At 42.3% G+C, this 22331-nt stretch overlaps 2 protein-coding genes across 3 annotated transcripts in view; both read left to right on the forward strand.

The window, feature by feature from the left end:
- Positions 1-1058: 1058 nt before the first annotated feature.
- Positions 1059-7804, forward strand: ccr10 (chemokine (C-C motif) receptor 10). Its single transcript, XM_037082570.1, has 2 exons — positions 1059-1093; positions 5685-7804. Exons 1-2 carry the CDS (start codon positions 1069-1071, stop codon positions 6863-6865), a joined length of 1206 nt encoding a protein of 401 aa, XP_036938465.1. The 5' UTR covers positions 1059-1068; the 3' UTR covers positions 6866-7804.
- A 3994-nt stretch (positions 7805-11798) lies between these two features.
- Positions 11799-22331, forward strand: part of fmnl1b (formin-like 1b) — a 28596-nt gene continuing 18063 nt past the window's right edge. For both annotated transcript variants that reach the window (XM_037082262.1, XM_037082261.1), the window contains exon 1: positions 11799-12161. In XM_037082262.1, the coding sequence (XP_036938157.1) occupies positions 12012-12161 (150 nt within the window). In that variant the 5' untranslated portion in view covers positions 11799-12011. The remainder of the gene's footprint in view (positions 12162-22331) is intronic.

Genomic DNA, 22331 nt, shown 5'->3' on the forward strand with positions numbered 1-22331 from the left:
CTGTTGCAAGCTGTAGTCGCCCATTTAGGTATCGCTGTTGAAAGTTAGTCAAATGTAGAGTTGTCCAGGTGTCTATGTTGCAAACTGTCTGTGGCCTGCCTTTGACGAGGGGGACTATAACTTTGTTTTTGTCAAGAGAACCATCTGGCAGACACTTTTCTTTATCCATTTCTGCTCAGAGAGGTTTGATTCTTGCTTGCCACCCAGAACGATACTGCTGCATCACTTCCTAAAACCCCCAATCTACGGCCAAGGGTCATAACAAGCGTGAGTCAGAAAAATGTACACCGTTACGAGGAACTTAATGCCTTACTATCTTTTTAACTTTGACAGCCCTAAAATAAAGTTGAGCTAGATTCAAACTGCAAGTTCAGCTTTAGAGTTTTCAGCCACAAAATGTCACCAAAAACACTCTGTGGTTGTATGTGTGCCCCTCAGCAAAGACTGTTTGCCCTCTGAGATGTGGTCCAGAGTTCGGCACCAATGTGGCCTAATCCCCAAACAACAGTGTAACCTCAAAAGAAGTCAAAGAAAGGTTGTGAACTGGTTCTGATACCAGCTACACCCATGTGTGCCCGCTTGTTGAACCTCAAACGCGATGCTGTGAACGTGCTCTGTGCAGTTCTTTGATTTTTGTGTCCTCTTTTTGGGACGTGTATTAGATTTGCCAAAAGAAATGCGATGAGTGGAACAAAATGTGATGCTGAATTTGAAATCACACTTCCAGTTACAGCGCCAGACACATGCAGTGTGCCTGCAGCGATGCTGATAAACATCTGTTGACTGGGAGCAAAATTTTGCAGACCAGGAGGGAACTTTTTTTTTTCTTGACTGAATCTGATCATAGACAGATCATAAGTACCCAACCGAGTCATTCTCGGGGATGTGAGAGCACCACAAAGGCACCAAAGTCACATCCGTCAGTCTCTCCTGTTGATGCAAACAAAAAGCAAGCAGAGGCATGGTCAGCAAAAAAAAAAAAAAGAAGAGGTTTCATTGGCAGGGGTATTAAAGGGTGTGACAGCTGCTCACATCTCTTCCACAGACACAAGAGGAGCTCTCAGGGACATGCTCAACATCTCAAACAGCTCAGGTAAGGTCATTTAAGAAAATTTGGCCAGTTAAATTAAATAAATAAATTAAGGGTTAAAAAAAAAATTCTCTGAAGAAGCATCTTTTAGATTGGTAGATTAAAAAAAAGTTTTTTAAGGCAAGAAATGTTTGAGCAAAAGGCATTTATGTAGAATAATATTCAAGATTATTAAATTTTTATATTTTCAACAATAACAAAAAGTCAGGTGCTTATCGGTAAATGCATGTATCAATACGACTGAGATTATTAAAAAAGTGTCACATCCATATGCATTTACACACATTCAGTTAATTTTAATGACATCACTCTAAAGACTAAACCATCTGCAGTGTGGTTGTGGTCACTGGGCGCCCAGATATGACTCATATTCATGTGATTTGTGTTAAATTTACAAAATAACTTTTCCTTTCTCTATCTGTGCCTGCAAAATTCTCAAAATAATTTAAATCCAATTTTACTGCAAAGTAACAACTGTGAATTAATTCCTAAACCTGCAATCTGCAGTTTGAATGTGAATAGAGAATAAAATGGTAAAATTTGACACTTGACAGGGAATAAATTTCACATTCTTGACCAACATTTATCTGATTTCTGTTCAGGAGAGAACCCTTGCTGTACTTCAGTCTCCACTGGTGAAAAGAAACACATATTGAAAATGCAGTATCATCTAAACATTTTACAAAGCCGCTAGACTAAAAGAAGAAATGAAATTGACCATACTGGCATGTGACACTGGGGATTTTTAAAGCTGCTTGTGGGTTCCCACATGCTGACACATGACAACAACCAACAATTAAATGCCAAAATAAATTAACAGCAACAACCTAGTAATTGTCTTACAGCTGCTTAAAAACCTTTGAGTCAACAATGGCTGCTGCATCACAACATTTTTATATGAATTCATTCATCGCGATCAAGCTGGTAACTTGAAACCCCAGAAAGGAGGGTTTGTTAGGAGGGAAGGTGGACAGTAAGGGTCGATATGTGTATGAAAAACATTTGAATTATGCGGCTCACAGGATATCTCCGTTTGGTAGAGCGTCGACCCCGTGAACAGAGGCTGGGCCATCGCCACGGCAACCATTTGTCCCCCCCCCCCATCTGGTTTGCTGGTTTAAATTTTTATTTTTTTTTTAAATTTTTCTCACTTTTGAAAACAAAGATTTGTATATACATCTGATAATATAGCTTGAGAAACTGACAATAGATCACAATTGTAAGCTAGATATTCTCTGTGCATTAAATGAAAGAAGAAATGTCAGGTCATTTTGACATTTTTGATAATAAAGCTTTTATTGGATGAAGTATAACAGACTCAGTTCAGCGGCTTGAGAGGAGGCGGGAACATTGTGAAAGCGTGCAATGTTTCCATATTCAGGTACAGAAATTACACTAGAATGAACAAGAGTTTTACAAAAAAGACCAACTACTAATAACAATCGATTAAATGCTGAATTTTAAGGTCCATGTGGAATACCAAATGTTTGGTACTTTTGCATTTAGGGTGCACGTATGATTGAGAGGAGATATCTGGAAAGCATCAAACAGACTGAAGAGGTTGATGAGTCAGAGCTGGAGTACGAGTACAAACCAGCAGAATACAACATACTGTCATCTGTATGGTGATGAGCATTAAACTACACAGGAGTAACACTATGATTTTGTAAAAAAAAAACAAAACAAGCGGATCAAGAATCGAGCCTTGTTGCACTCACAGTGATTTGCAGTTAACTCTAAACCCGCGTCTTTAAGCTTTCTGACTGCAGGTTTTTCTAAACCGTAGTATCGGATGCAAAATTCAGGTCGATAAGATGAATTCTGCCATATTTATCATCATTTTTAGGGCATAGAATTATAAAGTATATTACATAAACTGCAGCCGCCACACAGAGGGGAAAACCCGACCACTGAATTAAATATGAGTCGAGAAAGGCGTGACGTTATTTCAGGGGTTTCTGTTATATTATCTTTCAAAATTGAACTGTGAAATATTGCCCTGTTTTAACCCCCTCATGTTCATGATGGAGCTTATCAGTAAAGCACTTTATAATCGTAATATGATTCAAGACAGTTTGGGTTGCAGCTCGTTAGTAGGCAAAACCCTTCCATGACTCAAACGAATACTGTCCGAAGGCAACATTTCCTTTTTCTTCAACTGCCAGATGAATATACCAACAAATATTCTATGTTTGTGGTTAAATTTGTGAATTTGTTCCTCCTTTTCAACCGAGTCTGCATGTAACTTATAGACTGAATTATTTCCACGTGTTGAAATTTACAAACTAAAAAATCACATATAGTTTCTCAGCTCACTGTTTGTCAGGAGCGCCTGTTTCGATAAACTATGAAGTTCACAGCTTTTGGGAACCGATCTTTTTAAAGTAATCTCCGACTAAAAGAAATGTCAAGTAAATCCCGATCTCTCAGACACTCAGCGCTGCTCTGCTCACAAGACAAATGTCTTCTCTCTACTGTTGTTCCTCTTACCTTGACGTGGCACTTCTTAATGTTTGTCTCCACCATCCAATAAAGAAGTTCAAACTAAAGACATGGCATGATTTAATATTGCGAGAGGACTGAGCAGTTAACAGCCACACAGTGAAAGATGAAATGATAAAAGGTGATTTTGGAAACTGCCTATAAAGGCTGTTGGCACGCGACACTGACTGATCTGTAGACCTTGAAGCTACCCACGATTTCCCCTCTGCCAACGATCTGCTGCCAGTGTCACGCAACCTTGTGCAGGATGACTGAAATATCACAGCGGCTTACTCAAACTGAGGAACTGAGCTGCAGGTCTCCCACTTTCAACCTGTGTGGAGGAGTCAGTGTTTCCTGATATCGTGCCATGAAGTACAGTATTCCACTCAAAACATCAACCCAGGTTGGCATCTTTAGCATAACATGTTTTAGAAGCAATCATTACTTCTCACGCAAGCTGCGTCTCAGAATGAGTCATAATAATCATCACAGATGAGGCTTTAATTGTGAAGTCTTATCTGGTTTTCAGCCACTGTTTTTAATAGCTGTTGGCTGTAAAACAGTTAAAGAAGTCTCTTTTGCACCAGTTTAGGTTGAGTTTCAGGCTTCAATCGCATATTTCAGACTTTTTTAAATGTGTAAAATTAAATAAAGACCAAAGGTTTAGACAGGTGGTAAAAGTCCATACGTTCTTTCCTCCAGTTAAAGTACAGATACTCGTGTTAAGAAGGTACTGATTCAACTTCTTTACTCAAGTAAAAGTAATGAATTAAAGTGAAATGTACCTAAAATACAAAAGTCCCTTTGAAGGACATTTCTTTTAGCCATTTCTGTGCAGAGCTGACTGAAACTCACATCATATTAATATAATGTAACAACATTTTGGGTTTTTAATGCGCAGTATATATATATATATATATATATATATATATATATATATATATATATTTTTTTTTTTTTTTTTTTTTTTTTTTTTTTTTTTTTAAAAAACATACGAAGGAAAAGTCCAAAGTTGTAAGAGTACTCAATTAAAGTACAGGAACCTGAACAATGTACAATAACGACTATTTCAATATTTCAAGCTAAACGAGAGAGCAACTAAATAGGAAGTTTGTAAAGTTGTTCAGGCATCTCCGTTGTAAACTATCAGTGGCCTTCTTCTGACGAGGGGGGAAAGTTGTACTCTGATGGTAACTCAATTCACATCGACACTGAATGCAAATTACTCTGTTTTCGTTTAGAAAACCACCTGGCAGGGCTTTGAAGATGATCTTGACATTCACAAGATCCTCTTCTTTGCCCGTTTCTGCTCAAGGAGGTTTTATTTCTGCTTGCCACCCGCGATGTTACGGCTGCATCACTTACTGTTTTTCCTAAATTACAGCCAAATAACTACAAATGACAAGAGAGAACAAAGATGATTATTTCCATATTTCAAGTTTAAAAGAGAAGATAAGTACACCGAACCAACGAAGAGGAAGATAACCACAGTTTGTAATGAACCTCAGAGGCCCGGTCATACAAACTAACCAGCATGTGAAGAACAGAAGGACAGGAAGTCAAATACAACACATCTGCATAATCAGTATCAGTAACATCCTAATAATAGCTTCAGGTTTTTGGTCGCTGATTTAAAAAGTAGATTCCAACTGAATTTGTTGGCCATTTCTGGTAACAATTTCTCTGGACGATGCAGCTCTTACAGTCTTTAAAGTAGTAAAGAAGACAAGTGTTGTTTAAACTGGTGTCATACAATTTAATCTTATTTGTGGCATCTTAAAGGTTGCTTTAGACCACTTTACCATCTTTCAAACTTCCTTATTTGATAAGAAAACGATGTGTATCAAGTCGTCTTGTCAGTTTATCTGTGCTACGTGTCAGAACACAGCAGCTTATCGCCCCTCGTGTGGTCTGGTGAAAAGCTAATCTTTGCGGATTTTATCGCTGCTGTTGCTCATGCACCGCCATTTACTGATGCAGACGAGGTCCTCTTGAAAAAACAGCAATTCTTTACATTGATTTAGAAGTTGCAGGGATGCATTTTAGTCACAGTTTATTTCTTTTAGTTTTATTTTGGGTTGACTCACTGGTCTTTTTTTCCCCCCACCAGCGATGGCTACCAACAGCTACGACAACGAGTCTGGCAACACTGATGGCTACGACTACAACTACTCTCTTTGGAATACCAGTAACGCCACAGACCTGGATGACTACCTGTCCAGTGACTGGTGTGAAGCTGGTGAGCAGGAGTTCACCATCAAAACCTTCCAGACTTGCGTTTTCTGCATCATCTTCCTGCTCGGCGTGGTGGGAAACTGCCTGGTGATCGCCACCTTTGCTCTTTACGGTTGGGTTCGCCTCCGCTCCATGACCGATGTCTTCCTCTTCCACCTGGCGCTGGCCGACCTCCTCCTGATCCTCACGCTTCCAATTCAGGCCGCCGAGACTCACCTGGGGTGGATCTTCCCGCTTTCACTTTGCAAGGTCACACGCGCGTGCTACGCTATCAACACATACAGCGGGCTCCTGCTGCTGGCCTGCATCAGCGTCGACCGCTACCTGGTGGTGGCGCGAGCTCAAGAGATGCTCAGGCTGCGCAGTCGGATACTCACAGGCGGGACGGTCGCTGCTCTAGGCGTTTGGCTCGTTGCGGTGCTCCTCAGCCTGCCTGAAATCCTCTTCTCTGGTGTGTCAGGCTCCGGCAGCGAGGCATACTGCGGAATGCAGAATAGTGGAAAAGTCAAAATGGCCACCAATGGAGCCATCATTGGCATCTTCTGCCTGTCGGTCCTCGTTATGGTGACCTGCTACTCCTTGATCGCCCGAGTGTTGGCGGAAGGTCAGGCTCACCGGCGAGGGAAGCAGTGGCATCGTCAGCGTACCCTGAAGCTGATGGTGGCTCTGGTGCTGGTCTTCGTCGTGTTCCAGCTGCCGTACACCGTGGTGCTGTCGCGTAAAATGGCGGGACAGTTCTGCGGCCTCCTGCTGGAGTATATCACCTGCACGCTGGCATACACCCGCTGTTGCCTCAACCCTATCCTGTACGCCTTGGTGGGCGTCCGCTTCCGCAATGACGTGCTGAGGCTGGTCCAGGACTCGAGCTGCCCGTGTGGGCCCCTGCTGGTGCCGCAGTCGGTCAGCTCCATCTCCCCGTCCTCGCCGGCCGTCACAGTGCTCTCGGCCTGCTCTCCAACATCCCCTGAACGTAGCATCTTTGGCAGTGAGACAGTTTATACCAACAAATTTCAGTACCCAGGTAACAATTCTAAGATTCTTCAGAGTGGACTATAAACATGCTGCACACTATGCATTGTTTGTATTAAAGATGCAAAATGTGCATTTACAGAAAAATGAAGGATACTTCAACTGTAGGTAACCTAACAAATGGGTTATAAGCTCATCCAAAAAGTTGAAATTCATCCGTGATCTACTGACATAGCCCACAAAACATTTCTGGAGCTCGACAGCAAAACAGAATCGCATCACTCTCCTGAAACAACTGAAATAACTGGAGAGAAAAAAACACACATACAAAAAAACAACAACATAAAATGCCTCTATCCAGCTCATCTGGTCTAATCCAAGTCGTCAGAGGCAACACGATCCCAAACTGACTGTATAAGACATTATTTTCACCTTCAGCCAGAGTGTCTGCCAACCACAACCACAGAGGCAGCAGCATCACATTTTTATTTCAAGGAACTGAAATTGTATCATTTGCATTCACAGTAGTGCTCGATGTTTACTTCTGTCCTCTTCTTAATATGTACAGTATGAACTGTTCATAGTTTTGGATTATTTTGTCCAAGGTCTTAGTTTCGTGTCTACACTGCCAGGGTGTAAACATCAGACGTCATTTGTTTATTTGCTGTTTTATTTTATTATCAGAATTATTGCTTCTATCTATATTTGCATGCTAAATAAACTCAAACCCTTGACTTCACTTCCCCTTTCTAACTAAATACTTTGTATGGATCGATTGTGTCGTCATTAGATTAAAATTATGAAGTGTGTTTTTTGTTTTTGTTTCATTACTAACAGTGTTGTTTTCATTATTATACATTTTTTAACATAATGAGACTTGTTGAATATGTCCTTGTTTCATGTTTGCTGTACTATCAAAGATTGTTAGATGTACTTTGTTTGTCTCGTAGTTTGACTGTAGTTTGTTGTTTCCATTCACTTCAATTAAACTTTGGTGCATTAATAACTTACCGACTCATCTGTCCACCTACTGCTTGCAAAACAAATAGAGATCTCTTCTGATAATGTTTCTTACTTATTTGAACTCTTATTCACCTAAAATGCATCCATACATTCCCCTGCTACTGCACACACACACACACACACACACACACACACACACACACACACACACACACACACACACACCATGCTGTCATCAGAGTATGTATGTTGCACACAGAAAACATTGTGCTCTTCCTGTGATGAGCTTCTCTTTTCTCATGTGCATCCTTACGTTGTGACTCGTGAGGCTTTGTGTGTGAGTGTCACGTCTACGTGTTTCATCACACACTGTTTGTACTGAATGTTTGTACGTATGTTGTGCAGAAAGAGGCCCGGTGTGTTTTCAGTGCCCGGCTGCTGAGACGACGCTGCAGTCAAGAGGCCCCTCTCCAAATCAGCCCACAATATCTCCGCATTGATGGTTTTTAGAGGCTCATAGTTCGACACAGAAGTTGGGTGATTGGTACAATAACAGCCACTATAGATTCTATATTTTGTATTTTACATTCTTGATAGAAAAAAACAAGCACAAACAAATACATTTTGCATTTGACAGCAGAGTTGCTTAAGAGAGAAAATTAATTACCCTCCTTTTAGTATAAAAAACAGTCTATAAACCAACACATGTTTTCTTAATGATCATAATATACAAAAAAAAGTCCATATTTTTAAAGGGTTTTGCAAACAGTGCTCTCACTTTTTCTGTTTCCAGTTTTTAAAGATCAGGGTCTCTGCTGTAATGTGATCCTCTGACCACTAGATGTCAGTCTGCAGCAGAGGCACTGTGTGCCAGTCTGTGTTTAAAACATGTTCTTATTCTATGAACCTGACAGAAACACTTATATAATATGGTTCTACAGCAACATCGTACATCTCTAATGTTGCCTTTATTACAGAAATAGAGATACAACACCACACATACAGCACCAACACACTGTCACGAGGATTGTAAATCAGCGCCATCACTCATTCACTCAGAGATTCAAATGAAAAAGAAAATAAGGGCTGCAACAGTTATGTTGAGGTTGTAGGAAAAAACAAGATATTTCAGGACGTCATCTTGAGCTTTGGGAAAAACTGGTCCACATTTTTCAACATTCTCTGGTATTTTTATAGACCGAACAATAATGAATTTATCGAGAAAAATTTCTATATTTTCCTGTCCAAATAATGTCAGTCAATTTGTCCGTCAGAGTTTTCCAGAGTCCCAGCTTGACGTCCTCTGGTCTCTTGTTTCATCCAGCCAACAAGCCAAAGCCCAAACATATTCAGTTCAATATCACATGAGACAAAGAAAATCACACAAGACAATGAAAATCCACAGATATTGACGCTGGAATATGATAGTAGTAAAATTATTTACTAACCCTAACCCCACGACGGCGTTGTGCAACATGACGGCCTCTGGCAAAGGTTGAAACACAGCCAGGTCAAATGATACGGCAGTATTTTAAGACTATATCGCGATTCACAATATATAACATATATTTTGCAGAATTTTTGTCAAAAGCACTTTATAAATGTCAGAACAGGGCAGCAAATTCAGATATCACAATATTTCTGTCTAATTACCTCTAAATCAATGCCGCAGCAATATTGTATTGATGACTGTATATATATATATATATATATATATATACACATTACTGTACTGTACTTTGACAACATATTAACACAATGAGTATTAGAACAAGTGGAACAGTCTGGTGAAGTCAGAATATAACTTCAGTTTACGACAACGCAAAGACGATATATGGTCTTCTATCACGATTATAATACAGATTAGATGTTTTGATCTTTGTTGTTTTCTTCCTTGTCTTGTTTGAGTGCGTGGGAGTTTTAGATAGTTCTCTCTGAACCAGTTTTAAACAGGACACACCTCAACATGCTCAGCAAGGGAGGCTTCAGTTCACCTGTTAGAAACTCATCATCACAATCCTCTAATTTCTGCCAAACTGTAAACCCAGTAAACAAAGTTCCTCAGCTTCGTGATGTCATTGTTCCCTGTGTGCTGCTGACCAGGTGTGGCCAGACACACACACACACACACACACACACAGGTATCATCGTGACACTCATCATTTATTAACCACCTTCACCCTCCTGTAATAAGTCCAGTCGCTCTGCAGCCAGCAGCCTGCTCGCTAACAGTCTCCCCTCTGTGTGAGGAGTTACGTCATCACGGCTACACAACTTATGATCCTGATTAGCGTGTGATCCTCTTTACAACTGCTGTTTGTGAGCACTCGGGGGGGTTTTACGGAGTTTAGTGATGAAGCAACATGTTGGTATGAATGAGGCTTTGATCACAGAGATGATCCGGTTCTGTGAGCTGCCAAACGTTTGGCTGTTTGCTACCTGCAGAGCAACAACAGTCCACAGCTTCACATTTTACAGCTCCAACTCGATGCGATTCATAATTTATGTAAATGAAAACTGTCCCTGACGTGCCGAGCTGGAAACTGGTGATAATTCAATTTCAAGCACCGGCTTTCATGTAACCAAGAATCAGTTGTTTCAGTTTAGTTTTAACCATTTAAAACTGTTAATATAATTGCACTTAGTTTTGCAAGAACAACATGTCCTCTGAGTTGCTTTTTCTTTTAAAGTTAAATAAAACAGTCTGCACAAAACCAAGAGCCTGAAACTAAAGCAGGTAAATAATATCAAATCACAAATTCTTCTATTCACGCGTGTCCTTTTCTGACTGTGACATGTCAGAATGTCTTCATGCAAATGCAGATTACTAAACAACACGTTTCAACATTCTTCGCCAAGTACGCAACAAAACAAAGTCTTGATTCTGTGTGTCAGAGCTTTCATTCTTACACAGCCTTCAATATGCACTCAGAGGCCGATCAATTAAATGGATCAATATTATTAGTGTAAAAGACATTTGAGTGGGTTTTGGTTTGATCGGAGCTCAATTCCAATTATTCATACACGACTTGAAGTATATTCCTTGTATCAGTCTGTATTTTCACATGAAAACACCAGAAACAGCCAAGTTTTACTTTGACTTAATATTTCCTAAATTCTATCTATTGATTGTCAAAATGATCTGTGAAAACACCTCAACTTTATGTGGTTTGATAATAAAAAAAAAAATCCAATTAATTTCCTTGAACAACTGGTCAGTGTTGTTTTTAGAAGATAGTGCTCGAACAGAAATTGGGGACTAATTTCAGCAGATGTATATTTTTAGATGACAATAGAGCACAGAGGAACAAATACACAGATAATTGTTGGTTTTGGTCTTTTCATCAGATTTGCTGACAAGAAAAAATGATTATATTTAGCGTTTACATTCCTGAGTTTAAATCTGAACACACAACTTTCTTTGGTTTGGTGTCTGAAATGTGGTGCCCTGAACATGGAGGCATTAGGACCCAGAGAGCTGTGGTGGCTCTGTGCTCTCCTGTGTTGGGGCTGATGCCGTCCCTCTCTCTCTCTCTCTCTCTCTCTCTCTCTCTCTCTCTGTCTCTCTGTCCCTGTTTGGAGTAGACTCAGCGGCTGCCTGCTGGATCTCTTCCTGCTCCTCTTCCTCCTCTTCCTCCTCTGGACATGGAGATCAAAGGCCCGCAGACTCCCAGCATCCAGCAGCAGATGGAGGGCTTCCTCACCCCGGCTCACACTCACCTCCCCACAGCTCTGCAGCTCCTGGAGTAGTTTCCTCCAGAGTTGTTTTTGTTTGTTTTTTTTCCTCTCACTCACCTGAGCAGAGGGGAACTCAGAAGTGAAACCTCTTCTTTTTAATCTTCCTTTTCTCTTTTTTTTCCCCCCCTGTCTTCTTGCAGCCCAGTGTTGTGTGTGCAGAGCGACAGGCTCTGAACTCTATCTCCTCCCCCTTTTTTTTCTCTTTCACTCGTTCAGCTGTCACTCTGTCTGTCACTCTCAGGATATCCCCTTCCCTCTTTCTAGGGTTTCATAATGCATCAGGATCTCGCTCAGAGGGGCGGGTGGATTTCATCCCCCGGCTTTCTCCTGGTTTGAGAAAATGGACGAGTCATGAGAGCTACTTCAGCATGGATCAACAGACTGGGGTCATGGAAACAACGAAAGGTCACGGGCCTCACAGAACATTGACTTTAAACAACTAGATACTGAACACTTACTGACCTTTTCAGCTGCTTTTTTGGAGCAGTTTTTATTTGTATGTGTATTTCTTGGATCAGTCGGATAACCACCAATGGGAAATGCAGCAGGAAGCGTGGAGGCACCCGCGGGGAAGGAGGGGAAGGCGGCGTCGGCCCCCCCGGGCTCCACGGGCCAAACCAAGGGAATCAAACTCCCGATGCCACCTGAAGCAGAGCTGGAGCAACGCTTCAGCACCGTGCTGGTGAGTCTCGGCTGTCGGCTGCCGCAGAGAAGAAGAGCAGCAGAAGGCAAATGGTAGACAGAAACAAAGAATTCAGAATATGTTGGAAATGCGCACGTCCTCAGGACAAGCTTATCGCAGTGCCAGGTACACAATGCCACTGTGGAAAGATACATAAGAGGTCCTTTATGCTGGAGCTTACTGCAGCATTAGGCTCACTGCATGGTCTGCTGGAGGAAGAATGACGGGGGGGTGGAGGGGTCAGATCTGTTTACAGTTTAATAAGAGGTGCAACTAAACTTCACTTTGTCAGATTCAGATTTAGCTTCTAAAGAATTAGATTTCACTGGATAATCTAACCAAAAGTATGTGGACACATACTCTGAGTGAACTTGGTTTGGTCAACGCCCATCAGTCCCAATCAGGAGGAATCTTAAAGGGTAGTTCAGGTGTTTTTAAACCCTGACACCTATTTTTAAATTGTATATAGTCACAAAAAGTTTTTAAATTGATCTCAGCTGACAGGCTCAGATTGTTCTGAGCGTCTTGAGTTTCTGGTCTGTCGCGGCCTCGGTCAGTTTGTTTTCATCCATGTGTGTTTGTTTGTTTGTTTTTCAGCAGAATTACACAAAAACTACAGAACAGATTTCCACAAATCTTGGATGGAAGATGAGTCTCGGCCCAGAATAGAATCCACCGTTAATTTGTTGTGGAATAATGTAAAATCCGTGTTTATATAGCTGGAATCTACTTCATGCCGATCCTAGATCTGGTGACCTTAAATTCTGATTAAATCAGAAAAATAGTCTGGTTATATTGTTTATATGGGACAGTTTCCTCAACATAACCAAGTGTTTTTGCTGCCTGAAACTAACCGAACAGCAACAGGAAACTGTCAAAAAAAGAAAATAATAAGTGAAGAGAAGTTTAGTGGACCGTGCACAGCAGCTCGCTCCACATGTCGACTGTCTCGTGTCCAACTTCACTGATGCTCTCGCGTCAAATCTCTGAAAAGCGTGGAGGCTGTTACAGCAGCAGATTAACACCCATAGTCTGAGAATAAGATCTCCAGCAGTCACTCATGAGTTTGAGTATTTTGCGTTGCCAAGTCTCCATGACTCAGCCACAACATTAAACTTATTTGCGACAGCCGCGAGCATTCCTCGACATAACTTGATTTTCTTTTTATTAGCTCCTTCACTGAGCTGTTGGTTGTCTCCTGTTTACAACAACATGCCGTGACAAACTGAACTCCTGCCTGCACGGTGACAGAAAACCGAACAAGGAAGAGACAGATTTCAGTCTGCCACCGCAGTTATGTTGGATATGTGACCAGACCTCTTTCTGTAAGGTGACCTGCATTCCTTCAGTCTTATCAGCTCTCAGAGTCTCTGAGGTGTGCGGTGATATGTGACATCATGTCGAGCTGATGTGTCATTTGATTAAAAACATAAAACAGGCCTCAGGCTTCTTGTCAGTCAGCGTATCCACAAAAACAGCCTCCTTCTTTCCCTCCCTGAAGGTGAACTGTGATCAATTACAGCTGATAAATGCTCCTGTCTGCCACCGAGACAGTTCAGTCAATGAGTGTGAGCATGAAACACTTCGGATCACCTCCGCCGAAGAGCTCATGTTTGTTCTCCGTCATCGTGATGCGTCCGAAACATTTCCGCTGGTTTTCTTCATATTTGCAGCACAGGCGACCAAAGATGAGCTCATTAAATCTGAAGAATCAGACGGTTTTACTTGTAATAATCAAACTTGAATCCCATTACATTAAACATTTAGGTGATGGGAATTATATTACAGTTTAACAGCAATTGGCGAAAAGGACATTTTTCACACTGAAATGTTAATTCAACAGTTAGATATTATTTTTACTTCACTGTGGACTAAAGAAGCAGCAGAGAGACTTTCACACGTGAAAAATACACCTGATCAGATTTAAAGGACCGATATGTTAGAATATTTTGATGAAAACATTCTAAAATGTAATAAACTGTCAACACAGTGTGAAAAATAACAGTCTGTGTATTGTGTTGTGCAGATATCTACTGATGTTAGCATGCTAACCAGCTAGCCGCGTCCCGATGTAAACAACAACACCCAGCTCCCAGTCTGCTGGCTGCACGGCTAACTGAGAAGCGATTTAAAAACGACGACGGGATGCAGTGTGTCTGAGTTCAGCAGAGAGCTCAACAGTTCGGGGCTCTAATAGCAAAACCCAGATCCCCCTTGTGTCTCTCACTGTGACCTGTGAGTGACCGGCAGGGCTCCATCTGCAGATCTCAGAGGTCTAGTGGACAAATTTTGAAATCATTACCAAATGAGCCAGTGGAGGGAGGAAAACGAGGAGGCCATGTGCTCGGGAAAGTGCCTTTATTTCCTCCCAGAACGGTTTGAAATGGCCTAACAAGTAGATCTCCTCCACTCTTAAAAGTCCTAAAGTGGCAGCCACCACAGCGAGGACGCGACCTCAGCGTGTTGTTAATGGATGCTGCAGTGGTGAGCCGGACGATCGTTAAGTGTTGAAAGAGGTTAACGCTCTCCCAGTGTGACACTTTTAGTTAACAGTGTTATATAAAGCACAGCTAGGAGCTGAGCATTCACATGTTTTTTTCAGTTTAACCTCCCAGTTAGCTTTAAGCGAATGCTACTCTTCTGTCCAGACAATCGTCCTGGATACCTTTCATCACATTTAATCGCATTCATTCAGTTGAGAGTTATGGATTGTTAGTGAGGTATTAAACATGCAAGATTAAACTCTAAATGGCCGACTGGAGGCTGTTAATGCCTCACTGGAAAGTGTCACAGTCCTCTAGTTTAGAGATTTGAATCATTTGATTACTAATATGCATTTTATTTGCATCAGTGTGTCATCTGGAGCTGAAATACGCTATATGGCCAAAAGTATGCGGACACATTAGTATTACGGTACCTCCACATGTGAATATAATACACCTCATTCCAAAACTATGATCCTTAGTCTGCTGCTGGTGTCAGATGTTGCACTTCCAGTTGTTCCCAAAGGTGACAGGTGGGGCTGACGTCACAGCTCGGTGCAGAGGGGCTGTCATGTTGAAACACGAAAGAGACAAACGTGACCTGTGGCTCCAAAGCTGGAGGCCCACTGCTGTCTCACAGATCGCTGTGTGGAGCATTAGCAGCCGATCGCATCGAGACGTGTCACACATAACATGATGCCAGGCATTGTTTCCCTGCGATGTGGTGCATCTCACGATTTTTCAAAGTTGAACAACTTTACAGCACACGATGTAGACTCACACTAAAGGTACAAGATGCTGTTTTGTGCGAAACAGGTTTTTCTGAGGTGCTTTTGAACCAGCCGTGTCTGCACATGTCTACGATACCACCTCGCCTGATACAAACGATTCCCCTCCTCTCATCTCCTACTTTGCATGGAGAGAGATGTTTGCGATCACGGTGCATGTCCCATACTGTAAACAGCAAATATAATCTGTGTCGCGCTGGAGGTAATCATCAGCACTTTTTAAAACACTTCACACACATGCAAAATACAGCATGAGGTGAAACACACTGCTGTATAAAACAGCCCAGTGAGATGGAGACTGAACTAAAAGACGGGGATGGAGCAGACTCATGTGACGACCCGTGCATTGAATTAACGCCCCAGCGGCAGACATCTTGTGCCAACGGCTGCAGGTTTTTTCCCTCCTTAACATGCGTGTTGCTGCAGCAGTGTGTGCAGCTCCACGTCGTATTTCATGGCCATAAAAACCAGGCGTGACTCTGCAGCAGTTTAACTGTCGGCTGCAGCTAAATTCCTCCTTCCTACCACCAGACCCTGATCGCAGTCCCCTGGTGTAACAGCAGCAGCTTTTTTTTTTTCCTTTTTTCTGCTACGTCACTAGTGTATCCCACCAAATATAGATCATCTCCCCCTCCTCCTCCTCCTCCTCCTCCTTCTTATCAAGTCACCCTCCATCTTCTGCTGAGTCTGCACAGCAGATCTCCTGTTAAGTGGTAAAGATCCTCTGCATACAAACCAGCCGCTCTCATTCTGCAGAGGCTCAAAGGGACGAGAAGGACAGAGAGTGTCAGAGGTGTGGATTTGGAAGGTGGAGGTTAAGGGCAGAGAGCCAATGTATCTGTTTGTGTGTGTTAACAGTGTGGTAAACCTAGTGGGTTTGTACTGATGCTTCAATCACATGACGCTGCTTGCGTCTGATGCCACTGCAGTGTTTTCAGACCGAATCGATATGAAAGCGACAGAAATCTGCTGCCACAGTCGTCCTGAGTGACTCCGCCACCAGTGTTCACACGCTTCACTGACTTCAGCTACATTTACATGGGGCACTTTTTCCCCTCCAGGTTTTACATAACACTTTGAATATTTCCCAGCAGGGAATGCGGCAGTGGGTGGAATTGTAAATGTGCGTCTGTGGATTTGAGTACTGTATTTACACTCAGAGACATGGAAAGATGAGAGCATCTGCTCACTCGTTAGCAGGTTAAAGAGCTGTTGAACTGATAGTCTCGTCTTTATGAACTGAATATCACTGTCTGACAGTTTAGCAGGAGGACATTTACACCAGGAAGTGAAATGTGTCTTTTGCGTACCGAGTGAACCGCGTTGTCTTTCAGAGCTCGAGCTATACTCGGATTTTGGAGCCGTTGCTTGTTGTTAATCAATATGACATCAGCTGAAACTATAAACTTCATGACCCCGAACATCTTTTCCTGCAAGGTTTCAGATCAACACACACATCAGACGATGATGTTGTCTAACATATATATCATTCAAGCTCACATGTCCTGTCCGATTGTAATCTGCTTGTTCACACGAGGGCCTCTGCATGACCAGAAGTATGTGGACGTCGCTGTCATCAGCTACAAAAATAACTTGTTCTGTAAAAGAATTTGTTGAATTTCCAGTTGGATGTGGACTTGACTGGGCTGCACGGGAGCCTGAAAAACCTCTTGCATATTTTGCCTGGTGAGCAACTTTCATCGGAATGAGAGGAGGGGTGGTGGCAGGAGGCGATCCGAAGAGGGACGCCGGCGTTCATCTGAATATGTAGATTTTGACCGTCTGACTCATTGATTCTCATTATCGACTCATTATCTGACTGAGTCTAACACAGTCTGGCTCTGCTGTTGATTGATAAATCCATCGCGCTGTCTGCGGTGCTGATGTAGCAGACAAATTTGTATGTGTGCATTTTTTTTTTTTCTGTCAGTCGGTTTCATCTTGGATCTATAATATTCTCTGCATTGCACGATATTGAACCTCAGTGGTCATATGCTTCTAAGTTTGAGGCTGTAGTTACCCATCAACCATCATTTCTTGAAGCGTCCCGCAAGAGCAGAAGGATAAATAATGAGAATCTTCCAGGTTGGTGGTGTTGGAGGAGTCTTACAGTGGACTTTCCCTCAGGAGAGTGTTAATTGTTAATTTGCAAAACCACAGATAAGTAACCGTTTAGGCTGAATCTTCTATTTCTCTCTTGTCACAGCTCCGGTTAGGTTCGACCAGTTTAGACAGTTTTGGTGGCCATAAAAACGTACGGAGATGTCTGCAGGTGTTGGACTTGAGCTGCGGTCAGCCATAACACCAAACCCTGATGTGAAAGTCAGCGAGTGTGCATAAAACATGAACGTGATGTGCAGCGTTTGCTACAGATGTCGACCTTGGATGTATCTGTGGTTTGTAGAAATGTTAACTGCTGACATTTTGTCCTGGAGACCGGGCTGTGCTCCCTCATGATCAAAGTGAAGAGTTACAATGTGTAGTTGCAGGAGAGAGAGAGACACACTGCTGCCTGTCACAGTTATGGTGAGGCTGTCCTGCAACTATGTCCACTGGGAAGTGCACACAGGTGTTTGTGTGTGTGTGTGTGTGTGTGTGTGTGCGCGCGTGTGTGTGTGTGTGTGTGTTGACCAGCAATGCGGCGAACGTCCCTCCTTGTTAAAAATGCACAAATCATCGACTGTTTAGAGGCTTGTTGTGTCGCTGTGTCCCTATACTTTTGTCCATGTAGTGTATAAATGTTCTCTTGGTAAGAACGTGTTAAACTTGTGTCGCCATACAGTTCATTTAGCTACGGTGGGAAATCCGAAGCTATTTCCCATCCAATAAGTGTGCTGATCCTGAAATTGAATCAGTATGATCACGTGTGATGCAGTGGAGCTGTGAGACGAGAGAAAAGAGGGAACGAGGACGCGGCAGGAATAATTCAGCAGCTGCTGCAAACGCAGCCTGTTTCTGTGAACATGATAATTCCATTGATCCGTTCCTTTATGGGATCGTCAGCATGTTTGAGGATTCAGGACTGCATCACCATGCATCATTCTCACACACACACACACACACACACACACACACACACATGAAATGTTCCACTTCTGTCTGCTGGATTCAACACATTGTCTTCTTCTCCTACTTCCAGTTTGAGCCTTGTATTCCTGATTCAACAGCTGCTTCCAGTGTTGTTTCACATGGATTACAGACGCATCACATTAATGCTGCTACATTAAAATGACCTCAGCTCAGTCACAAGTTAACTGCAGATGTGGAGGTCACTCATTTTTACTTTTTAATGCCTCTGAAATCGGTAACAGTTGAAGCACAGTCGTAGGGATTTCGCAGCGTGGAGGATACTGAGGCAGCTTCTGTGCAGGTTGTCACGGACAGAGCGCCAATTTGAGTGTGACAAGAACGGCCACATGCTCTCACACTTAACTCGGCGTGTAAAACTGATCCACAAAGGACACACAGCCGCCAAAAAGCTACGGAGGAAAAAAAATTAACCTCATTAAAATCTGAATCTTGAGGACCGTGTTCCCTCACAGCTCCTGCTTTATATCACAGTCACCCGAAAATGATGAGCTGTCATCCACATCCACGTCTATGTCCACTGCATACAATTCTCTAAATGATATGATATAAATACTTATTTCAGTACTATATTTCAGCAGTGTAGGGCTGAAAAACATATCAGTATTGTTTCACTATATGATGATATGACACAAGTGTCGTCTTTTCCTGGTTTTAAAGGCTGCATGAACTTCAGACTGTTCTACTTGCTATAATACGTCTCTTTGCCCACTTTATATCCCCATCACTGATGATTATAATCAACCCTACATTATGATTAGGAGCCCTGGACGATTATCAGGGCTGATATTCAACATTTTCTGATCAGATTACAGATAAATAAACCAATTTCAAAAATGTGCAAAACAACAATATCTGATCTGTAACACGTCACAGTTAATAACCTAGTCTGACCTAATATGAGTAATCTGAATCTGTAACTAGTCACTAGATGTATCAAATGTTGTGGAGAGGAAAAGCAGAGAAGCAGAAAATGGAAATACTGAAGTATAGCACCAAAAATCGGTTTTCAATAATCGGCCCTAAAAAAGCCGTATCGGTCGACCCCTGATGCTAAAGACTGGTCGATTCCGGTCCTTACCAGGTCGATCGGTGCAAACGTGATGTTTTTAAAGAAGATTATTCCGTTTGCAGTCATCACAGTTTCCTGCTCTGAAGGTTTGAAGGCTTGTTTTCAGGCCGTCAAACCTTTTTTGCTCCAGAAGAGAAAACCAGGGTTGTTTTTCTCTCTCAGTTTGTGTTGCTTAATAGATCCATCAGGCCGAATATAACCGGCACGTATTGACCCACCGGCTCCATTCATCAGACCTGATTTATCAGATTCCCATCCAGCCTCACAGCATCATTGATTTACTGGACTGTTTGGAATCTGCTGTGGCCTGTTTTTCTGCACGGCAGGCATGACGTCGACGCAGTAGCTGAGTTTAGCTTCAGATGATTTTTACCTCAGGAGTGAAAAACATCTCTGTACGGCCTGAATATCGTGCCACGGTTGAGGTGTTTTGCAGCTTTTTTTTTAAAAAAACAATCTCATTAAAGCAACAGATGCTCTTATTTAAAAGCTGGTTTTGTGGTCCAGTCGGTGTTTGTCTCTGAAGCACGCAGCATTCAACCACTTAGTTAACCACGGCTGGACATTCCTCAGCAGACTGAGTCAGTGTTGATGACTCCTCGCTCTCTCCGGCCTCGTGACGGTCGCCTCGAGTTGTTCGGTTTCAGCGACTCACGCGGGAGCAGGAGGTGTGAGGGCGGGAGGAGATACGAGGAGGATAATGTGGCGTTTAAACAAAGCGAAGAGTCGTCCCTGCGTGGGCGTCTCCTGTCGACTAGCCCAGTTTCATGTGCGTGTCTGCGGGTTATAATTAGTCCAGCTGAGGTGTCTGTTGAAGCTGTTTATTATATGGGGCACCAGCCGTGCTTTAATGGCTGTGAAGTGTGTGTGTGTGTGTGTGTGTTTGTAGAGAATCTTTCATCTGGACTTCTCAGAAACTTTATGAAAAGACGGTCGAGACAGCAGTTTTTCTCTTATCACTCACGAACACGAAGCTGTCGTCGACCACATCAGCTGACGGCACCAGTTTCAGGCCGATCGGTTTGCCAGCGCGTGTTCTTATCGAAGTCCACCATCAGTCAGGGTTTTTAAACTAATTCTGACTTTGTGGTTAAAGATAGAGATAAAGATCAAAAGATAAATTGTACCTCGTTATTATTCAACGTGTTTCTGGTCCGTGTTCATGAGATGGTGATGAGTGACGTCGAGGTAGCAACGCGCTTGTTATTCTGTCGTGACAACAGACGATAATGACCAGTGACGCTTCGTTTAAGAGACACTGAGGACCTCTGACTCAGAGTGACTCAGAACCGGACTGGTGACTTATAGAGGACGGTAATGTCCCTCTGAGTGACAATGAACTCCTTCACACTGGAGCCATGTATTATTAAAGACGGCGGTGACGTGTCCGGGGGTCCTGTGTTTGTTGTCCTGGTGTTTCTAGGACCGAGTCTGGTTAGTTTGGGGCAACACAAAGTCGACTTTTAGTTAGGTTTGTCTGGAAACAGTTTGTTGTAAATAAAATAATGAAGGTTGTGTTTATTTGATTTGATTAGTTTTATCTGCTGTGGTTGATAAATGGATCTGGAATGATTGTAGATAGATCGGACTAAATGATGTGACATCGAACAGACTTCTCTTGTAGATTAGTCATGGAAAAGGAGAAATGTGCAAGTACGCAGCAAAAAAGTTGTAGCAGCACTTTTTGATGCTGAATCTATATATCGTCAGCGCAGCAGAAACTCACACCGTCTGGTCTGCTACTTCTACCTGTCTGCTTTATATGTCACATGATCTGTGCTCTGTTTTTGGTAAAAAGTCTGCGCATAACAATGAGACATTTCTACTGTCCGCAAAGACAAAGAAGTTATTTTGCTCATAACCAGTAGCCTTCACCCAGCTTCTACCGGCTCAGGGTGACACTGACTGCAGCTGACAGCAGCCTGAGGCACAACATAAAGAAGAGGATAAGACTTGTAGCTGGTCTGCACAGAAGCTTTCTATTATCTGCTACTGCAACTTGACAAACATCCACCGGTGGATAAAATGTGCCACAGTTTGCAGGTTGGACAGTTTATAAGCTTGTTAGTTGACAGAAGCACTTTGGACAGTTAAAAAAAAAATAAAAAATCTACCTGCAAATGTCAACATGGCTCATTTTTAAGACCCGTATGGAAGATCTGCAGGGTAACAAATTATATTCACGCGTGAATATTATGTTTTGTTTTTCATTGGCTGAAACAAAGAATCAGTGTGTTTTTGTTACCTTTTGTATCCGAGGGAAAAGGAGTCCACCATGTTCGCACCGTAGCTCAGAACAAAACCCAGAAGAGGGACTTTTATGGTTTTTGTATTTTCAGGGGCCGCTGTAGGAGAGAGAGACGAGGGGTGTTCAGTTGGTTGCAGGCTGTAACCTCACGGCTAATGTCACTTAATCCTACACACTGGACCTTTAATTTTCAGTACCACAGCTAACAAGACGTTTCCTGTGCCTGCTTGCAGAACAGAAAACAAGTGACGTTGGTGATTTCAACTGGATCGTAATTCTGGCATTACATCAGAATTCTAGTTTTGAAAAAAAGAAAAAAAATTACTAAATTATCAACAGGATGTGAAAGCTCCCAGTCTGAACCACTAACTGCATGGCTAACTGAGCTAACTTGCTAATGGTAGCCACAGTTAGCAGCAGTTAGCACCTTTATACTTGCTTACTTTAATAAAATCGTCAGGGTTGTCCTAAAAAAATGACCAAACCAGATAA

This window comes from Acanthopagrus latus, chromosome 20 (genome assembly GCF_904848185.1).
Source record: "Acanthopagrus latus isolate v.2019 chromosome 20, fAcaLat1.1, whole genome shotgun sequence".
NCBI lineage: Eukaryota > Metazoa > Chordata > Actinopteri > Spariformes > Sparidae > Acanthopagrus > Acanthopagrus latus.

Bases quoted from the DNA above. Each gene is read 5' to 3' on its own strand.
- ccr10 (XM_037082570.1), top strand. From the start codon at position 1,069: ATGCTCAACATCTCAAACAGCTCAG. The intron at 1,094-5,684 runs GTAAGGTCATTT...TCCCCCCACCAG, and splicing joins CAACATCTCAAACAGCTCAG to CGATGGCTACCAACAGCTAC.